General features: G+C 40.5%; 1 protein-coding gene across 1 annotated transcript; it reads right to left on the bottom strand.

Annotated features, from left to right (window-relative positions):
• Positions 1-15,283: 15,283 nt before the first annotated feature.
• On the bottom strand, positions 15,284-19,602 carry galr2b (galanin receptor 2b). Its single transcript, XM_018744219.2, has 2 exons — positions 19,229-19,602; positions 15,284-16,046 (listed from the first exon to the last, which is right to left on the bottom strand). The coding sequence occupies exons 1-2, from the start codon at positions 19,600-19,602 to the stop codon at positions 15,284-15,286; spliced, it is 1,137 nt and encodes a 378-aa protein (XP_018599735.1).
• Between the last annotated feature and the right edge of the window lie 926 nt (positions 19,603-20,528).

The raw sequence follows: 20,528 nt of genomic DNA, 5'->3' as shown, positions 1-20,528 counted from the left end.
AACACTACCTACATGCATCGTGCTTGCTGTAACGTTTGGTGGAGGAAAAATAATGGTCTGGGACTGTTTTTTAGGGTTTGGGCTAGGCCCTTTAGTTCTAGTGAAGGGTGCTGTTTATGTTACAGCATAGAAAGATATTTTAGACAATTATACTCTTCTATCTTTGTGACAACAGTTTGAGGAAAGCCCCTTTCTGTTCCGGCATGACTGAATCCCAGTGTACAAAGCCAAGTCTATAAAGTCTGTAAAGACTTGGTTTAACAAGCTTGGTGTGGAGGAACTCAGGTGGCCTACACATGGCCCTGACCTTAACCCTATTGAACACCTTCGGGATGAATTAGAATGTTGATTGCCAGCCCCGTCTTCTTGTCCAACATCAGTATCTGACATCACAGATGCTCTTTTGGCTGAATAGGTGCAAATTCCCACAGACACACTCTAAAATCTTGTGGAAAGTGTTCCCAGAATAGTGGAGGATGTCATAGCTGCAAAGCGGGGACCAACTCCATATGTATGGCCTGGGTTTTGGAACAGGATGTTGAACAAGCTCATGTAGGTATGATGGTCATGTGCCTCCATACTTTTGACCATGTAGTGTATTACAGATCTTTGGACTATGGCCGTAACAGACTTACAATGATTGTCCTCTTAAGTGTAGCATATATTCTGAAGTTCCCACATTTGGTCAAAATGTCACCTGCTCTCTCATACTGTATGATGCCATTGGCTTCTTATGCAGCTCTATTTGTTACTGTTTGGATCTTCAGTAAACACTTTCTTAAATGGATAAACAAATCTATTTTTTTGTGATTCCCTTGAAAAGACTCTTTAAGACTGTTAGGGGGAACTGTGTTGCTCGTTAAAAAAAATACTATACAGCAGGGGTTTCCAACTTTTTTGTTAGTGAGGGCTCCCTGAAGGGATAAAATAGTCTAGAGGGCTACTTGTTTGATATACTCAAAAAATATATAATTTGTTATAAACACAATGGTGCTTTTTTAACTTTCAATTAACAACATTATGTCAAAGGGATAATGAAATATCTTGATATCCTGGCATAAAAAAATGTTAATGATTCCTCACAAGCTGTTTTAATATTTTTTATTAATCAATCCTGGAAAATATTCCAAGAAAATTTATTGAAATATGTACATTTATAATTTTTCTTTCACATTGCACTGAACACATTTCCCTAAATAATTTAATGCCATTTAATTTCAAGAGTCATTTGTCACAGTTGCAACAATAAATCTTCGACAATAAATCTTCTTTACAATGACTGTGTTTTGTTCTGTCCAAATCAGCCTACTTTATTAGGCAAAAAAAAAAAATACAGTGGTCATCTAATAGCCTTTTAATGGGAAGCTTGGCATTGCATAATGTTCATAAGTGCCGTATAATCAGGAGTATAATCTGACACCGCAACTCTAATTGAATCCTCCAAATGTGCATTTGTAACATGTGTTCTGTGTTTGTTCTTAATAAAATTCATTTCTGAAAATGCAGATTCACACAAGTAAGTTGAACCAAAAAGACAAGCAACTTTCATTGCTGCTGTGCAAATGTTACAGAATCATCACACTGGATGGAAAACCATTTGCACGAACCTAAGTCTTTCTCCAGTTGCTTCATTACGTTTGCTGACATAGCCGTGACTCATCTTGCGATTGTGTTTGCCCAGAGTTGAACATCGGAGAGTGCAGACATGATTTCATCTCCATTCTTGTGATCTTTAAACAGTGTGTTTGCTATCACAGTCATTGCTCCCTTGACAATTTCACCATCCAAGAACGATTGTTCGTGTTTTGTCAAGAAATGACAACCCTAAATGAAGCTTCGGTTGCAGCCTGTGACTTCTTAGCAGGTCTGGTAAAAAAAAAGATTGCTGCCTGCTTAATGTTCTTTTCAACTTGTTAACTTTTTCTTTTCTAAGTGATGTACATGGTGGGTAACTGCTTTAGAAGGTCTTATGGATTGTGGTGAAATGTCTCTCCGCATTGTGCCTTGATACCGCGATGCTAGCCGGGCCCCACAGATGAGGCATACACTTTTGCCTTTGACATTTGTGAAGAGAAATTCTGTCTCCCACTCCTCATTAAAGTAATAAGTCTTTTTCTTTTTTGCAGGACCTGATGCACTGTCAGTCATAATTAATACTTTGTTGTTTTTTGTTATAGTTTTGTTATAGTTGTTTTTTGTTCTAGTTATATTTTGTTATAGTTTCACCTTGTTTACCTTGTTCACCTTGTTCACCTTTGTCTACTGCCTCAACTCACAGAATAACCTACAAGAAACGTACGCTACGTACGTTAACAATAACATGCGTAAACTTCTAAATATTTAAATTTTTTAAATAATGATTTTATTTCATGTTTTAATGTTATATGAAATGTTAACACTTTTTCATTTTTTGTAAGTATAATAAAAAAAACTAAAATCAATTATTAAAATTGAGACTATTTATAGAACGTGCTTGGTGGGTGACTCACAGACTACATGCGGGCTACCAGGTGCCCACGGGCACCATGTTGGAGACCACTGCTGTACAGTATTAAAAAAATGATTACTACTATATTGTAGTATTCTATGCTAGTACTATGTATTTCATCACTACTTTTGTAATCTATATTACTCACACACACACACTTTCTGGACCGCTTGTCCCATACGGGGTCGAGGGGAGCTGGAGGGGACACATCCAGGATGGGACGCCAGTCTGTCACAAGGCACCACAAGCGGGATTTGAGCCCCAGACCCACCGAAGAGCAGGGCCCGGTCCAACCCAGTGCGCCACCGCACCCCCCCATATTACTTATTTGTTGCCTTATTCTGCAAGCTAGTGCAGTAAATCATCCCATAAGCTTTGAGGCAATCTGAAAATCTGTGCAGCATTTGTAGGTTTCAAGTGACGTGATTAGACAATTTCAGAATTGTGTATGCCTGTGTGAGTGAAGGAATAGAGTCCGACTTCCTTCAGATGTAGGGTCTAGGTGATCTAGAGCTCCCAGAGACAAACAAATGGTTCTGCATTAATGGATTGTGGTTCTAGATTTTTTTTTTTTTTTGTGATGCTGATATTTAAGTTTGCTTACATTTGACAGCATATTTCTTTCTTTACTGTTAAGTAGTTTGAGAAGCTGCTTTTAAATTAAGTGGTTACAGCTGCTGCTTTTGGACCCACGAGTTTGCACCCCACTTCCAGCTGTAGTTCCCTTGAGGAAGGTACTTAGCCTAAATTGCTATAGTAAAATTACATAGCTGTATAAATGGGCAAATGATTGTAAATTTCTTCAGAGAAAGGCATCAGCTAAATGAATAATATAGTGTAAATGTTAACTGAATATTACCTGATGAGGCAGTTGTAATAATTACTGTTATTAGTCATAATTCATGTAACCTCTCTCAGCTGAGGTTATGGTTCAACATGTTGAGAGAAGCAGATGAAATAAATTAATTCCCAACAGATGCATGGACCTGGTTGGAGGTGCAGGACCTCAATTTTGAGAGGCAGAGTTGTAGATAGTGATCAGTCATCCAAATAAAGATTTGAGTGGTGTGTTGGGATATGAGTAAATTGTTGCCAAAAGGAAAAAAGAGAAGAGCTGGCAATTGTTGTTTCAGTAATGACTGGAAAAACTCATGCGATGTGATTAGAAAACCAAGAGAAGATGTGTAGATCTAGAAGAGTAAGGGGCCCAGTACCAAGCCCTGAGGAACTTCTATTCAGAGAGGCATTAGGACCTGCACCAGACCATCTGAAAAGCTCTGCCTGATAGGTATGACTCATTTTTATCTTTTTACCATTTCAGTGCTGCTGTTTTGATGCCAAGCTCTCCAAGAGAGGAAAGCAGAATCCAGTGGTTGACAGTGTCAAATGCTACAGATAGAGAATGAGAACTGAGGAAAGAGACTTCTCTGACCAGGTGGAGAGTGTCAACTAGAAATAAATGACCAACTTTGAGTCCAGACTAACAACCAACAAGATTCTGGTCTTGCATTATGGCCAAGCAAAACAGACGGCTGGTTACAAGCTGTACATTCCAGATATTTTGAGAGAGAACAGAAAAAAGAGACTGGCCTTTAATTCTGAAGTGAGTTTGGGTCAAGAAATGATTTCTTTAACTGCAGTGAGGATCCATAATGTTATTTCAAAGACCTTACAGAAGTAGGAACACAGGAGTTTGAAGCATCTAAGTGAGCCATTCTTGTCTATATAATTCCACTTTTGTCTATTTGAATATATATGAATATAGTGCTGTAGTCTATATAGTCCTGCGTTTGACTTTTTGAAATTTTCTTTTACTATTCCAAAGTGGGTTTGGGTGGAATGTTAGGGAAAGTTGGGAGTTTTGCTTAGAGAAGAAGATGTGCTGTCCTGACCTAGAAGAGCTCTTCATCAACTGTAAGCCTTTCTACTCGCCGCGGGAGTTTTCCTCGTTCATCCTCGTAAGTGTTTACATTCCACCGCAAGCGTGCGTGAACGCAGCGCTGCAACAGCTGGGCGATCAGATCACAGACACAGAGCAACAACACCCGGACTCTGTTATAATCGTTCTTGGGGACTTTAATAAAGCATGTCTCTCCTGTGAACTGCCAAAATACAGACAGCATGTTACATGTCCTACCAGAGACAGTAACATACTGGACCACTGTTACACCACAATAAAGGATGCATATCACTCTGTCCCACGGGCAGCTTTGGGGCTCTCTGATCACTGCCTGGTTCATCTTATGCCAACCTACAGGCAGAAACTGAAATCAGCTAAACCTGTAAAATGGACTGTTAAAAGATGGACTGAGGAAGCAGAGCAGGACTTACAAGCCTGCTTCGAGTGCACTGACTGGAGTGTTTTTGAGGCTGCTGCTACCAATCTAGATGAGCTCACAGACTCTGTAACATCATATGTCAGTTTCTGTGAGGTTATGTGCATCCCCGCCAGGACTCGTTTAACATACAACAATGACAAACCATGGTTCACTGCAAAACTCAGACAGCTTCATCAGGCTAAAGAAGATGCCTACAGGAATGGGGACAGAGTCTTGTATAGACAGGCCAAAAACACACTGACAAAGGAGATCAGAGTGGCTAAGAGAAACTACTCTGAAAAGCTGAAGAAACAGTTTTCAGCCAACGATCCTGCATCAGTGTGGAAAGGCCTGAAAGACATCACCAATTACAAGACACCATCCCACAGGACTGTGTCAACTCAACAACTGGCCGACGATTTGAATGAGTTTTATTGCAGGTTTGAAAAACCCTGTCTCACACCCCACAGCCATCCTGACCCTCTCTCCATACATCGATTAACACCTCCAGTAACCCCCACCTTCCCCCCTCCTGCATCTTTGATCTGTGAATAGGAGGTGTGTCGGGTCTTTGTCAAACAGAAGACAAGGAAAGCACCAGGCCCAGATGGTGTCTCACCAGCCTGCCTAAAAACCTGTGCTGACCAGCTGGCCCCTATCTTCACAAAGATCTTCAACAGATCACTGGAGCTGTGTGAAGTTCCTTCCTGCTTCAAATGCTCCACCATCATCCCCATTCCGAAGAAACCCAAAATCACAGGACTGAACAACTACAGACCTGTTTCCCTTACGTCTGTGGTCATGAATTCACTTGAAAGACTGGTGTTGGCCTACCTGAAGGACATCACTGACCCCTTGCTGGACCCCCTGCAGTTTGCTTATTGAGCAAACAGGTTTGTGGATGATGCAGTCAACATGGGACTGCACTACATCCTACAACATCTGGACAAACCAGGGACTTATGTGAAGATCCTGTTCGTGGACTTCAGGTTGGCCTTCAACACCATCATCCCACACCTTCTCCTGTCCAAATGAACCCAACTCTCTGTGCCCACCTCCATCTGTCGGTGGATCACCAACTTCCTGACAGACAGACAGGCAGCAGCTAGTGAGGCTGGGAAAATGTTCATCCAAGACTCGCACAATCAGTACTGGCGCCCCCCAGGGATGTGTGCTCTCCCCACTGCTCTTCTCCCTGTACACCAACGACTGCACCGCTAAAGACCCCTCTGTCAAACTCCTGAAGTTTGCAGACGACACCACACTCATTGGCCTCATCCGGGATGGTGACGAGTCTGGTTACAGACAGGAGGTCCAAGAGCTGGCTGTCTGGTGCAGTCACAACAACCTGGAGCTGAACATGCTCAAAACAGTGGAAATGATTGTGGACTTTAGGAGAAACACCTCAGCATTATTCCCACTCACCATCATGAACAGCACTGTGGCAACAGTGGATTCATTCAGGTTCCTGGGCACCACCATCTCGCAGGACCTGAAGTGGGAGCTCCACATAGACTCCATTGTGAAGAAGGCCCAGCAGAGGTTGTACTTCCTTCGCCAGCTGAGGAAGTTCAACCTACCACAGGAGCTACTGATGCAGTTCTACTCTGCAGTCACTGAGTCTGTCCTCTGCACCTCTATAACTGTCTGATTCGGCTCAGCTACGAAATCAGACATCAGAAGATTACAGCAGATAGTTTGGACTGCTGGAAGAATCATCGGCATATCCCCCCCCCCAGCTCTCCAAGAACTGTACTTTTCCAGAGTCAGTAAAAGGGCTAGCAAAATCATTCTAGACCCCTCACATCCAGGCCACTTCCTCTTCGAACCTTTGCCATCTGGCTGGCGCTACAGAGCACTGAACACCAGGACAGCCAGGCACAAGAAAAGTTTCTTTCCTCACGCCATCTACCTCATGAACAGCTAAATCCCTCCTAGAGAGTAAACCAGTGCAACACACACACACACACTTTCAGAACCGCTTGTCCCATACAGGGTCGTGGGGAACCGAAGCCTATCCAGCAACACAGGGCATAAGGCCAGAGGGGGAGGGGACACACCCAGGACGGGACGCCAGTCCGTCGCAAGGCACCCCAAGCGGGACTCAAACCCCAGACCCACTGGAGAGCAGGACCCGGTCCAACCCACTGCGCTACTGCGCCCCCCCGTATGTTGGCGGTAATGATATTCATTTTCAACAGTCTGAGGTATTAAAGAGCCACTTTATTTCTATGTGTAATAAGGCCAGAAGGAAATGTCATAATCTAATAGTGTCTGGTCCTTTACCCAAACTCTTCATGGGGGACATAGTCTACAGCAGACTGGTGTCCTTTAACAGGTGGTTGGAGACCTGGTGCCGCTCAAATCGTATATCATTTGTTAATAACTGGGATGCTTTCTGGGAAAGGCCCAGGTTTTTCATGCATGATGGTGTACACCTCAACTGGAGGGGTTCGTTTGTTCTGTCCCAGAACTTGGCCTGCAAGTTGCAGGACTGATTCAGCCATGGGTCATCTCCTTTAGTAGATGTGTGTATTGATGGGTCTGTTACTCGTTTTGATATCAGTGGTCATATCTCACATGATGGGGTTTCTTGTACCGTGTCCAGCGTGGGCCTCAAAACTTTAAACAAAAGCGTTAAGTGCAGCCAAAACATACAAACTATTATAAGGCCATGACGTTTAACTAGACTTACTGAAAGGAGCGCTTGCACCAGAAACCTAAAATACATTAAAACAAATGTTCTCAACTTACCACCGAGGCCAAATTGTAATATAAAATGCTATCTGTTAAATATTTGTTCACTAACAAGTAAAGCTGTCCGAGTAAACTCAATATTAATATTACAGTAATATTAATATTGAGTTTACTCGGACAGCTTTACTTTACTTTAATATTACAGTAATATTAATATTACTTGTAACTTAATATTACGTTACAAGTTCAATCTTTTCTTTCTCACTGAAACCTGGATCGGTGAGTCCGATACAATTCCACCGATAGAATCCGTTCCAGACGGATATGATTATTTCCATAAATCTCGTTCTGTACATTATGTAGGTGGAGTCGGTGTTCTTTTCAATGAAAGATTACAAATAACATGGAGAAATTGTGATAATTTTACCTCGTTTGAAGCTCCTCAACTAGATTTCAACTCAAAACCCAATATAATTATTTTCCTTATCTACCGTCCACCTGGACCTTACTCCTCTTTTCTCGAGGAATTCAGCAACTTTAAAACCAATTTAGTCATTAATCATGACAAAATTATCCTGGTGGGTGATTTCAATATTTATGTAGACGTGTCGTCGGATACTCTCGCTAATGGTTTTACGTCTCTCTTAAACTCCGTCGGTTTTACTCAAGTTGTTACCGGTCCTACTCACTCTCATAACCATACGTTCGATCTCGTCATAAACTACAGCGTAGGTGTCCATTATGTTAATATTATCCCTTTAAATGAGGCCATTTCTGATCATCATTTGTTAACCTTTGATCTATAGCAGCCAGTGTACAATAGTAAGACCAAAATCGTGCGGCATATTGATAAAAATACTACTGCTAAAAATTTTCATCATATTAGAAGCTTGGATTTTGGAACGAGCGTAGATATTGATCAAATGGCTTTAGATTATAATTCAATGGTAAAATTCACCCTGGACTCTGCGGCTCCACCAAAAACTAAACTTATTCGAACTGTAAGAAACTTGCCATGGTTCAACAAATCAGCTCATGCAATAAAGTTAGAATGTTGTAAATTAGAGTGTAAATGGCATTCAAGTAAACTAAACGTTTATTATGTAGCCTGGCCCGATTGTCTAAAAAAATATAAAGAAAGCACTAGACTCTACCTGGCATGGGCATACTTAGATGGAGGTGGAGGAAAAATTTAGGTACTTGTTAAGCGTGAATACTCACCTGGGTCTGAAAACCTACAAGCTTCTAGTTTTTGGGGTGGCCTCCGCCCCTATGCTATGGTAACAGGCTATGGAGCAAATATTAAGAGACATTCCGCAAACACAATGCTACCTTGACGATATAATCATCACAGGGCAGACTGAGGCAGAACATTGGACCAACCTGCATCTAGTAATGGCACGCTTACAGGAGTATAGACTAAGCCTGAATGGGGATAAATGTATTTTTGGAGCACCCAAGGTGCACTATTCTGGACACATGATTGACAAAGAGAGGTTACATAAGTCAAAAGGAAAGCGCATTGCTTGATGCTCTGCCTTCCAAAGACGTGCAGCAAGTATGAGCTTTTTGTGGTATGCTTAATAACTACAGATCTTTTATGCCCAATCTGTCAGAGATTCTAGATCCTTTGAACCACTTATTGAGAATAGACAATCGATTTGTATCGGGTGACTGAGAACAATAAGCTTTTAACAAAGCCAAGGAACTGATGGCTTCAGAGCAGGTGCTGTCATTTTGACGTCATTTTGATCCACAGTTGCCAGTCTGTCTGTAGATAGCTTGTCATATGGTTTAGGAGCTGTACTGTCTGACATCATGCTCAATGGTAACGAGAAACTGATAGCGTTCACGTCCTGAAACTCATGTGGAACCTCTGTCTACATTCAAGAACGGTCTGAAAACTCACCTTTTCCAGACCCACTTCGCCCAAGATCTCTCCAACTCATGTATGGTGTAAATGTTCATGCACCATAACTTCATGAGCATCCCCAGATATAGCCTTTGTTTAGCCACTACTCCAGCATTATATTTGCTTGTTTGTGTATCTTATGTAAAAAAAAAATATTGGTAGGAGAGTATCAGGATTTGTCTATCTTGTGTTTTATGCACCAACTTGAACGATGAACCTTGGTGCAGCAAGTGATACGTAATAAACTAGGTTTATTTGAGACTTACATGTCTGCAGCTATGTCTCTTTCTCTTAATGTAATGCATAAATTGTACTTTTGCTGAGATGTACGTTGCTTTGGACAAAAGCGGCTGCTAAATGAATAAATGTAAATGTCCCGGATGCTCACGGATCCAGAGACGGTGGACAAAGAAGGTTTGGGGAGTTTGGGGAATGCGTAACTTCCAACAGTATTTGGAAGGTAAACACTTTACATTAGTGACTGACCATCAACCGCTAACCGCCCTGTTCCATCCACATCGGGGGGGGGGGGGGGGGGGGGGGGGGTACCAGTTACAGCGGCAGCAAGGATCCAAAGATAGGCGCTGTTTCTATAAGGTTTTTGCTATAGTCTACTGTAAATCTGACAAGAATAGCAATGCTGATGGGTTGTCCCACCTTCCATTGCTGTTAAATGACTCTTTGGAAGACATTGACTTATATCATGTTGAAATGGTTGACCTTCTGCCCCTATCGGTCAAGCAAATAAGGCTCCACACTCAGAGAGACCCCATACTCAGTCAAGTGTTTCAGGTGACAATGAAGGACTGGACCTTGCTGTCGGATCAGCAGGGTCCCCTGAAACTATATTACCAAAGACAGCATGAGCTGACAACTCATGATGGATCCCTGCTATGGGGTGTTAGGGTAGTAGTGCTCCCTGCCTGTTGGCAAGCAGTGCTCAACGTCCTACATAGAGGACATTTTGGAGTGGTGAAGTTAAAAGCCCTGGCCCGAAGATACGTGTGGTGGCCGGGTATGAACCAAACACTCAAAGACTTGATTAGAAGGTATGATGAGTGTCAGCAGTGGAGAACGTCCCCAGGTCATGCTCCTTTGCACTCGTGGAAATACCTGGATACCCCTTGGCAAAGAGTGCACATGTATTTTGCAGGGCTGATCCCCAGTAGCATGTATCTGGTGGTGGTGGATGTGTTTTCTAAGTAGCCTGAGGTGATCAAGATGCCTTCCACTAGTGCCGCCTGTCTTGCGGAAGAAACCAGAACTTTATTTGCTCACTATGGTCTTCCTGAACATTTAGTCTCCAATAACGGACCGCAGTTTGTGTCTGCCGACTTCAGGGATTTCCTGCAACGTAATGGAGTGGAGCACAACAAAGCAGCCCCTTACCACCCGTTGTCGAATGGTCTAGCGGAAAGGTTCGTACAAACTTTTCAGTATGGGTTAAAAGGCAATTGGTCTCGCAAATGCCTGGACCGGTTTTTGCTGAGTTACAGAGTTGCTCCTCATGCAGCCACCAGGTTGTTGCCTTCAGTCTTGATGTTCGGGTAATAATCTCGGATAAAAAAAATGAGTTATCGCCGTCACCTCTCTTACTGATGACAACAGCTAAAAACTTGCATTCTTCACGCAAGTTCACCACCCATTCTTTCCGTGCTGTTGGACTTTCCTCAAGGTTTCCTTCACCTTCACCTCCCTCAAACAGTACAGTGAAGGGCAAAGCCTCACATCCTTCAACAAATCTTTTCTTCAGAAAGATTTTGCATGTCTTGGACAATAAACTTTTCATCTTTATCATTGCCTTCAGCTTCACTTAAGGCAAGTACAACAATGGCCTTGATAAGATCTTTAGCATCAGCATATGACACTGAAATTGCAAGCTGTGCTGTTGATCTTATGTAGAACTCTGACTCTTCTACCCCTTCTCCTCAGACGGTCCCTCCTGGTGACAAGAATGATGCAATGTCAACTCTGATGAAGCATGGTGCCAGTTTGGGAGTCATATTTCCCTGCAGCACTCTGAAGCACTGGTTAATATGTGTTAACAAATCAGGATGTGCCATAAAAGCCCTCACTATGCACCCTAGTAAGGCAAGGGAAAAATCACAAATCATTTCTTTTGGCACCGGTGCACCTCCACGTGTCCATTTTGTTAGCCAGCAAGATATAGCATTGATGTCACGTTCCTCTGACAGCACTTGAACTACAGCAGATTTTCTGACTGTATCTTTTCTATGTGGTATTAACAGTCCTTGGTACAAAAAAATGTGGCCTAACACACCCTGAGGTCATTTCAGTTTTCTGACCAATAAACCTGTGGTGTCAAAAGCAACAGCAGTTTAATGCTTTTTTTGGTTGTGTTATATAGGCATGTTGTCCAGTAGTGTTTGTCCAGTAGTGCTGTCCAGTAGTGTTTGTAGAATTTAAGCCCAATGTCCTGAACACGAAGAGGGTGCAGTGGCGCAGTGGGTTGGACCGGGTCCTGCTCTCCAGTGTGTCTGGGGTTCAAGTCCTGCTTGGGGTCCCTTGCGACAGATTGGCGTTCTGTCCTGGGTGTGTCCCTTCCCCCTCTGGCCTTGCGCCCTGTGTTGCCGGGTAGGCTCCGGTTCCCTGCGACCCTGTATGGGACAAGTGGTTCTGAAAATGTGTGTGTGTGTGTCTTGAACACTGCCAAAGTAGGTAGATGTGTGTTTCATATGAAGGACAGAAATAAGAGGGTCTTTGTCAAAAACTTCATGATCTCTATATTCCTGTTTTGTTTTATGTTGAACATCCAAATTATGTAAATGGTTTGCTGGAGGTTCACCATGTATGTGGTTGTTTTTTGCCCTCAAACAACACAGTAGAAATATGAACATACAACTCCACTGAGGGCTTTCTTTTTGACTGACCAGAATGGAGATGTTCACATCTATTATGCACTTCATACTTCAGTCAGTGGTCTGCCAACATCTGGTTTGTTCTCACAGTACAAAAAAAATAAATGTATTTCTTTTTGTGCTGTTTGTCGGGCTGCCAACTTCATGGAGCTTGTAAGACAACAGTGCTACTTGCTATGCCACCATGCCGCTGTATGTGACAAATGTTAACACAGTAAAGCCCATATGGCAAGAAAATACACTATGAAGCTATAGTTATTTTAAAGTTGGTTTTTACTATGCCCATATTATATATGCTTGTGCATAGCTGTCACCTGCATAAGTGCTATGTTGAAAATCATAAGAGATAAGCATAATAAATGCATATATATATATATATATATATATATATATATATATATATATATATGTGAAGTACCAGTCTAATCTGTCCAAGCTACACAAACTGGTACCTCTGTATAGCTGAGGAAACCATATCAATACATTAATGCACTGGACCAAGCAGATCATGGTGGAGTAGCAGATAGCATGGCTCACAGTGCTGGGGCTCCAGGGTTGATTTTAGCCTGGTTCTGTGTAGAGTCTGTGTGTATGGGTCTCTGCTGTGTACTCCAGTTTCTTCTGACAGACCAAGTTTTTCAGTGAATTTATACTGTTTATAGTTGTTCTTGCTCCTGCAAGCTACCCTGCAATGGACTTTTATTCCATCCTGGGTGTACCCTGCTTTAAGAACTACATTCCAGTCCACTGAAACTCCAAACTGGGTAAGTGGTTACAGAAAATGGATCAATGAATGTATTGAATATAAATCCCATAGTGGGGCAAATTATTTGGTTTCACGGTTATGCTTAAGCTCCTTCAGCAGACAAATGTGCTTGGTCAAAAAAATATTCGCGTGGTTTGTCGGCAGTCACAGTGCAGCCCTCGAATCAGGCACTGCTATGTTTAATTTCTTCCAGGCTACAAAAAAAGAATCTTCCTTCCTCTTGCATTTTCAGGCTAAAATAGAAATAATGGCAAAAGCCTATTTTAATATTAATTCACAACACTGCAACTACTTGTTTTCAGTGTTTCCAGAAAAAAAAATCTTTAAATCTTTTATTGTGACGTAAAGGTGTCTGTTAAACACATAAAACACTCAACACATTTACCAACAATTTAATTTATATTTACAAAGGTTTCCTTCACGAAAAGATTATGGGGACATTTCTTTGTCAGTTTGCTTTGGGTGTTACTAAAATCAGGAACCTGATAAGTTTAATGCACAATTGTGTATTAAGTTAAATGTGATTTGATTTGACCAAAGTCTAATCCAGCTAAACCAATGCTGAGCAGCCTTGACACTGTGGTTCACACTCAAACCTCACAAAATTTATGCCAGCTGGTTATAGATATAGGTGGTATAGATGGTTTACTCAGTGTAGGCATTCTTGTCTGTACACTGTTTATATCCTTTGATAAATTGAAATAGAATTTAAAGGAACAATTTCAACAAGTCTGGTATGTTAAAATGACAGTTTTGACATTTTACAGTAAGTCCTCTCCTGGCAATATGCTAGAATTAAAATTATAAATTACAAATGTCCAACAAATTGATTTAGCTAGCCAGTGTTGTTCCCAAAGCCAAGGTTTAAATCACATCTTGAGGTTAAATGACAGCTTAACAATAACAGAGAAACCTCCCCATTTGGTAACAGAATGCCAATAAAACAAGAACACTAATGACAATCTGCGCCGTGCAAGCTTGACAGAAAATATGATGGGTGGTGTATGAATCTGTGTCTATGTAATGTACATATACAATTTGTTACTGTCATTTGATCACTTTCACAAAAGGAAGAGGCATCTGTCACTGCATTCTCAACTCCGTTTGCACTAAAAATGAGAGTAAATCAAGTTAAATATTTTTTAATTATAGGCTTTTGGGCAAATTAGTTTTAGTGGCAGCAATGCTATCTTTGATTCATAGCTATATTCATAATTTATAGAATGAAGTCGCATAGATTTTCAAATGGTACTTAGGAAATAGAATGTTAGTCTATGGAGAAATGCACTTATATTGGCTGAAATGGTCTGTTGTCAGGTAGAACAAAATACCCACTGCTGTTATATTGATGAGCAGCTTCCCTGCTCATTGGGGAATGTAAAAAAAGAGAATTACTGCAGCAAGGTGGTAAAGAAGTCAACAATATCAAGAATTTTCACAAGCAGACCAGAGCTCAAAACAATATCAGAGACAAGAGAGAACTGAGATGTTCATAAGGAAAGGTTTAAGCTGGAGGCTGTCAACACCAAAATGCACAAATGCATTCAGTAAATTACAATTTCACTCACAATGACAATAATTAGAAATAATAAAAAAAGGATACATGATGATTAGAAGTTAGTAAGAAGTTACTATAACTGTGAAAGGAAGAAATGGTGCATTTCAAAAGGGGAAAACCTAAGTGGTTTACTTTGGTACCCTGTCCTAGGAGTTTGTTTTTAATCAGCCTAGAGGGCAGAATTAATCATGCTGCTAAACAGTTCACAAAATTTTCAATATAGCAGTATTTTCTGTACAGTCTTTTCAATGTATTAGTAGTTGTTTACAGCTACTGATCTTGATGTAATTCCTGGCAGTTCTTTTCAATTATTTAACTTTTATTACCTAACTGTTAAGTTGACCTGTTTAAAAAAAGATTATTACTGTGCACTGGTAGCATGGTTATTTAAGGCCAACATTTCTCAGAACCTGCTTTCAATGCAGCAACACTCTTTTGAAGATATAGTGAACAATATCAACTCCGTACAGTATGAAAATCATAATTGTACAAGGTGAAAACTTATTTTGTCCATTTTAATTGATTTTTCTTTTTATTTGAATATTGTAAGTCTTTTCAGAGAACCTTCACTTCCTATGCCTGTGCAAGGACAGCTATTCATCTGCCCAGTGCAGGTCTGAAAGGCTGAATACTCTGTTCTGAGAAGAAACACTCATCTCACCTATTCATGATGGCCCCTGAAAAGGCAGTGAACCCCTCTGTTCAGGATCTTCAGCTACTGCTAGGGGTTGGGCCCCCATGTCGCAAGCGTTCTGACAGGCATTTTCGTCATTCATGTGGGATACCTCGGTGGAGCCGCCCTCAAACCCAGGTGTGGCATTGGCCACATGTACAACGTGCACCTTGTTCCGACTGCTGTTGCTCAGGATGCAGCTGAATACCTTCTTGAAGCCTTTGCGAAAGTGCTTTGAGACCAGTGCATAGACAATGGGGTTGAGGCAGGAGTTGGCATATGCCATGCAATGGGACAGCAGCCTGAAGGCATAGGTGGTCTGATTGAAGGGGAAGTCCCCATACAGGTAGCAAAGGATCACCATGTGGTAGGGGAGCCAGCATATGCAGAACAGTACCGTGACAATGATGATCATCTTAGTGACCTTACGCTTAGCCCGTTTGGACTCAGTCATACTATCCAGTGGGTCCACAGCAGTCCAAAGGTACTTGATAGTCCTGGTGTAAGAGAGGCTGACTATCAGCACAGGGATGACATAACCAAACACAAAGGTGCAGGTGTCCAGTACTTTGCGGTCATACTCCTCCCAGCCGGGTACACACACATTGCCGTTGGCAAAGTCAATGAGATCATAGTAGCTCAAATAGGGTCCGGCAAACACCAGTGAAAGGCCCCAGATGACAACCATAGCAACTATTGCATTACAGGGTGTTCTAAGTTCCCTAGATCGAAGTGGGTAGCGAATGGCCAGATACCTACAAAAAATATATTAAAACATTACATTCAGCACAATGCATTTTTAACACCATATTTATCTATTGTTATAGTTATAGTGTATATTTTACAAAATACAATATGTATTAATTTATAAACACTACATAAAAGATAGCTGAATGATACGATGTGAAAAAATCTTCACCACTTAAAGATTTTGGTTTCACTTAAAAATAGAAGTAAACTAATTGCAAAGGCCTCTTTTTTTCAAAAGGAAAAGTTACTCCATATTTGGTCAATATCTAATGTCTAACAAAATTGTTTATCCTCTTTTACTTCTAAGCCAGGAGTTAATGAATTGATTGGAAAGGGTGAACCAGATACATTAATTTTTATATCACCCAGTGGAGAGGATAAATCCCTTTTGGTTTTGCACAGTTTCAGTGTACTCTAATTAATGCCTGGATTAAGGCCTTCCCCTTCCTCCTTTGACCATATCTTACTTCTCTGTTGTTTACTCTTGTTTCAAGTATGTCCAGAACAGGTGGACAATTGAAAAATACAGCCATTTCAGTACATTTTGGCTTTGCAATGGACATAAGCAACCATGTGACTTAATTTTGAACTACATACTTGATTGTCTTTGCATTCTGAATTTTGAAAGACTAAATATTAGATTTTTTTTTTTGGATTCATGCTGTTTAAACTCATTTACTTCAGGGTTCTCTGCTCTCCTTCAGAATACCCTTGTGCATTGTTTTTCTGATTAAAGCTTTGCATGGGAGTTAACTCAAAGCTTTGCTTTATGAATCTTAGCTTTGCATGTTTCTTTAAGCTTTGTACAACATTCTGTTGAAGTACAGTGGATCCTTTTCCACTTGCAGTTTACTTCAAAAAATGTTTAAGTTATTTCAGGTAGGAAGTGTTACCTATTTTGTACATAGTCATCAAAATATAATCTCTTCAAATTTAAATGTCATTAAATTTTTTTCAGAGAAACCAGTTTAATTTCTTGAAGATGGTGAGCTGGAGAGCTTGGAAAAGAAACAGATGCATTACAGGGTTTCCTAATTATACAGTGTATTCAGACCCCTTAATTTTTTATGTTGCAGCCTTATGCTAAAATCATTAATTTTTTCCCTCATCAATCCGCACTCAGTACCCCATAATGACAAAATTAAAACAGTTCTTTGAACATTTTTGCTAACCTTTAAAAATAAAAATACTGATATCACACTGACATAAGTAATCATAATTTTTACTTAGTACTTAGCTGAAACCGCTTTGGCAGCGATTACAGCCTTGAATCTTCTTGGGTATGACATGACAAACTTTGCACACCTGGATTTGGGGTTTTTCTGCCATTCTTCTTTACAGATTTTCTCCAAGTCTCTTAGGTTGGATGGGGACCCACAGTGGACAGCTATTTTCAGGTCTCCCCAGTGATGTTCGATTGAGCTTAAGTCTAGGCTCTGTCTGAGCCAGTCAAGGACATTCATGGAGTTGTCTTAAAGTCACTTCTGTGTTGACTTTGCATTATGCTTGGGATTATTGTCCTGTTGGAAGGTAGACCTTCAAATAAGTCTGAGGTCCAGAGTGCTCTGAAGCAAGTTTTCATTAAGGATATCTCTGTGCTTTGCTCAATTTAACTTCCCCTCAGTCCTGACTAGTCTTCTGGTCCCTGCTGCTGAAAAACAACCCCATGAAAACCAAGGTGCCATCACCTTGCTAAATTGTTGGGATGGTATTGCGCAGGTGATGAGTGGTGCCTGGCTTCCTCAACACATGATGCTTAGAGTTGGTTTCATCAGACCAGAGAATATTGTTTCTCATAATCTGAGAGTGCTTTAGGTGCTTTTTTTGTAAACTCCAAGTTTGCTTTCATGTGTCTTAGTGAGGAGAGGCTGCTGCCTGGACACTTCTATAAAGCCCAGATCAGCAGAGTGTTGCAGTGATGGTTGTCCTCCTGGAAGTTTTTCCCATCCCCTCACAGGTTCTCTAGAGCACAACCAGAGTGACCATCGGGATCTTGGTCACTCTCTGACCAAGCAGGTGACCAAGGCAATTCCTTTGACCTTATGACTTAGCTTTTTGCCCTGATACACATTGTCAGCTGTGGGTCCTTATACAGACAAGTTTTTACCTTTCAGAATCATACCCAGTTAATTGAATTTACCACAGGTGGACTCCAAACAACCTTTAGAAACATCTCAAAGATGATTGATAGAAATAGGATGGACTTAAGCTACTTTTCAAGCATCATAACAAAAGGTCTGAATGCTTATGTTAATGTAATATTTGTTTTTTAATACATTTGTAAAAATTTCTAAAATCTTGTTTTCGCTTTGTCGTTATAGAGTATTGAGTGGCAATAGATGAGGGGAAAAAAATTTAAATGATTTCAGCATAAGGCTACAACATGAAAAAATGTGAAAAAAGTGAAGAGATCTGAATACTATCTTAATGCACTGTACACATGACACACCTAATAAACAGGATGGTGATACTAACATCCCTGTAACACACATTATTCTTATGTACAGTCAAGTAAATATGATCAAAGTGGTTTTATCAAAAACTAGCTGCGCTATCTCAGAAAGGCATGGCAGTGATATAAATTCTGCAACAAGGAACGCAGGCACAGATGTTTCATACTCCATCTCCATTAGCTTGCCTGGGGTTGTATAGATTTTTTACTAGGACCGAACAGATGGAATAATTACTATCCCTGGGGCTTTGCTGCAAAAATAAGAAATGACACAAATTGTGCAATTAATGTAACAGAGCTCAGTATTCAGTGAACCAATATGTGAGTTACAAACCTCTAAATTTTTTTCCAGTTCCTCAGTGTAATACATTCCTGCCTGAATGGAGTACTCACATATTCACCTTCCCCTTCCTCATCAGGCTCACTTTTTTAAATTAAATTATTTGTTTTGTCTTTACAAAATTTAAAAAAGAAAAAAAAACTCTAAAACTCCAATTGAAATTTGTTTTCAGGGTGAGATTAGAAATGCCCCCTCTGCTCAATTAATCTAAATACACTCTTCTTATTTGAGAAGGGTTTGCAAATGGAAGAGACCAAAAAGTGTTTATTAACTGATGTAATGAATATTACATAAGGAGTAACAAGCACATTATTTTAAGAAGTAGTTCATCCATTACCAGTGGGGAAGAAAAAAATTGCGAGGAAATAGAAGTTGTGAAGAAGCAGGCTAGCTACCTGTCAACAGAGACAGCAGCAAGTGTGAAGCTGCTGGCATACATGGTAAGGTTGATGAAGAAGTGGACAGCCTTGCACATGAATGAGCCAAATACCCAGCCTTCCAGTGAGTAGATGGTGGCCTGGAAGGGCACGCAGAAGATAATGAAGAAGAAGTCGGCCACGCTTAGGTTGAGGATGAACAGGTTGGTGGTGTTGTAACCCATCTGACCATTCCTCAGAAGGACAGCCAAGACCAGGCTGTTACCTATGGTGCCCAGCAGGAAGATGAGTGAGAAGACCACTGACACGATGACACTAGCCGGGTTAAATTGATAGTTCTCAGATATGTTCCAGTGGCCCCCCATTTTTCCAGGGTCCTCATGATCCGACATCTCTGGTTGAATGGTTCCTGCATGTGTTAAAAGGAGATGCTGTTAAACTGAATGTCCTCAGAATCTGGGTTTACTGTGGAATGTGTTTACTGTTCATGCTTTGGAAAAATAGGCAGCTAAAAAGAACACTTCACATTTTACGTATCCTTAAGATCATAATTAGATTTCTGTTAGTGTACCACAGATAAGTTCATGTATTGTTAGTGTAAATAAGTTATTTTCAAAAAGCAGCTTTTAACAGGTTTATAATGGCATAATTTGCAATTTAAACAGGGTGTCTATTTTAATCTTAAGAGCAAAACACTATCCATAAAGCTCTTTGCTAAAAAATACTTTTTTCGAAACAATTAAAAAAGTAGGAACAAATAACATGCCAAAAAACAGTGCAATTACTTGTTCTCTCTTGGTTATTTGATTTATAAATGGACTCATGATCAAAAAGAAAGCAAATCATAGTCTTATGACAGGCTGCATCCCATGGCCTGATCACACTGCAAAATATGAGCTCATGAAAAAGAAAACTTCAAAGAGTAAAAATATATTTTGTTCAGTAGCAGACAACATTTTAAAAAGATTCCAGACATAAGAGGTTTCTGCTTCTATTTGAAATGGCACACAGACCATTTACATCGTGTCTTGAGAATACACACACCATTAAATGCTGTTTTGAGAGGACACAAATCATTAATATGCTATTTTGTGTGATTTGATAGTATTATGAAGTAGATGTAATGAGTGCTTATTTCTTTCTGTATTAATGTCTCTAATCTCTTTAAGTCATCATTCACTTACAATCTATTTCTTGTTGAGCACTGTTTCCTTATGATAAGACCTGAGAAGGCTGTGATACATGTGTAAACTGGTGCATCAAGTTACCACCCAGCTACAAAGTTATGATTAGTTGTAAATTGACATAAAAATCTTTT

This window comes from Scleropages formosus, chromosome 3 (genome assembly GCF_900964775.1).
Source record: "Scleropages formosus chromosome 3, fSclFor1.1, whole genome shotgun sequence".
NCBI lineage: Eukaryota > Metazoa > Chordata > Actinopteri > Osteoglossiformes > Osteoglossidae > Scleropages > Scleropages formosus.
This window is presented reverse-complemented; position numbering and strand designations above follow the sequence as displayed.

Coding starts and splice junctions, on each gene's coding strand:
- galr2b (XM_018744219.2), bottom strand. CDS start 19,602: ATGTCGGATCATGAGGACCCTGGAAAAATGGGGGGCCACTGGAACATA. Junction 16,047..19,228: donor GCTGCTGTCTCTGTTGACAG/GTAGCTAGCCTG, acceptor TATTTTTTGTAG/GTATCTGGCCATTCGCTACC.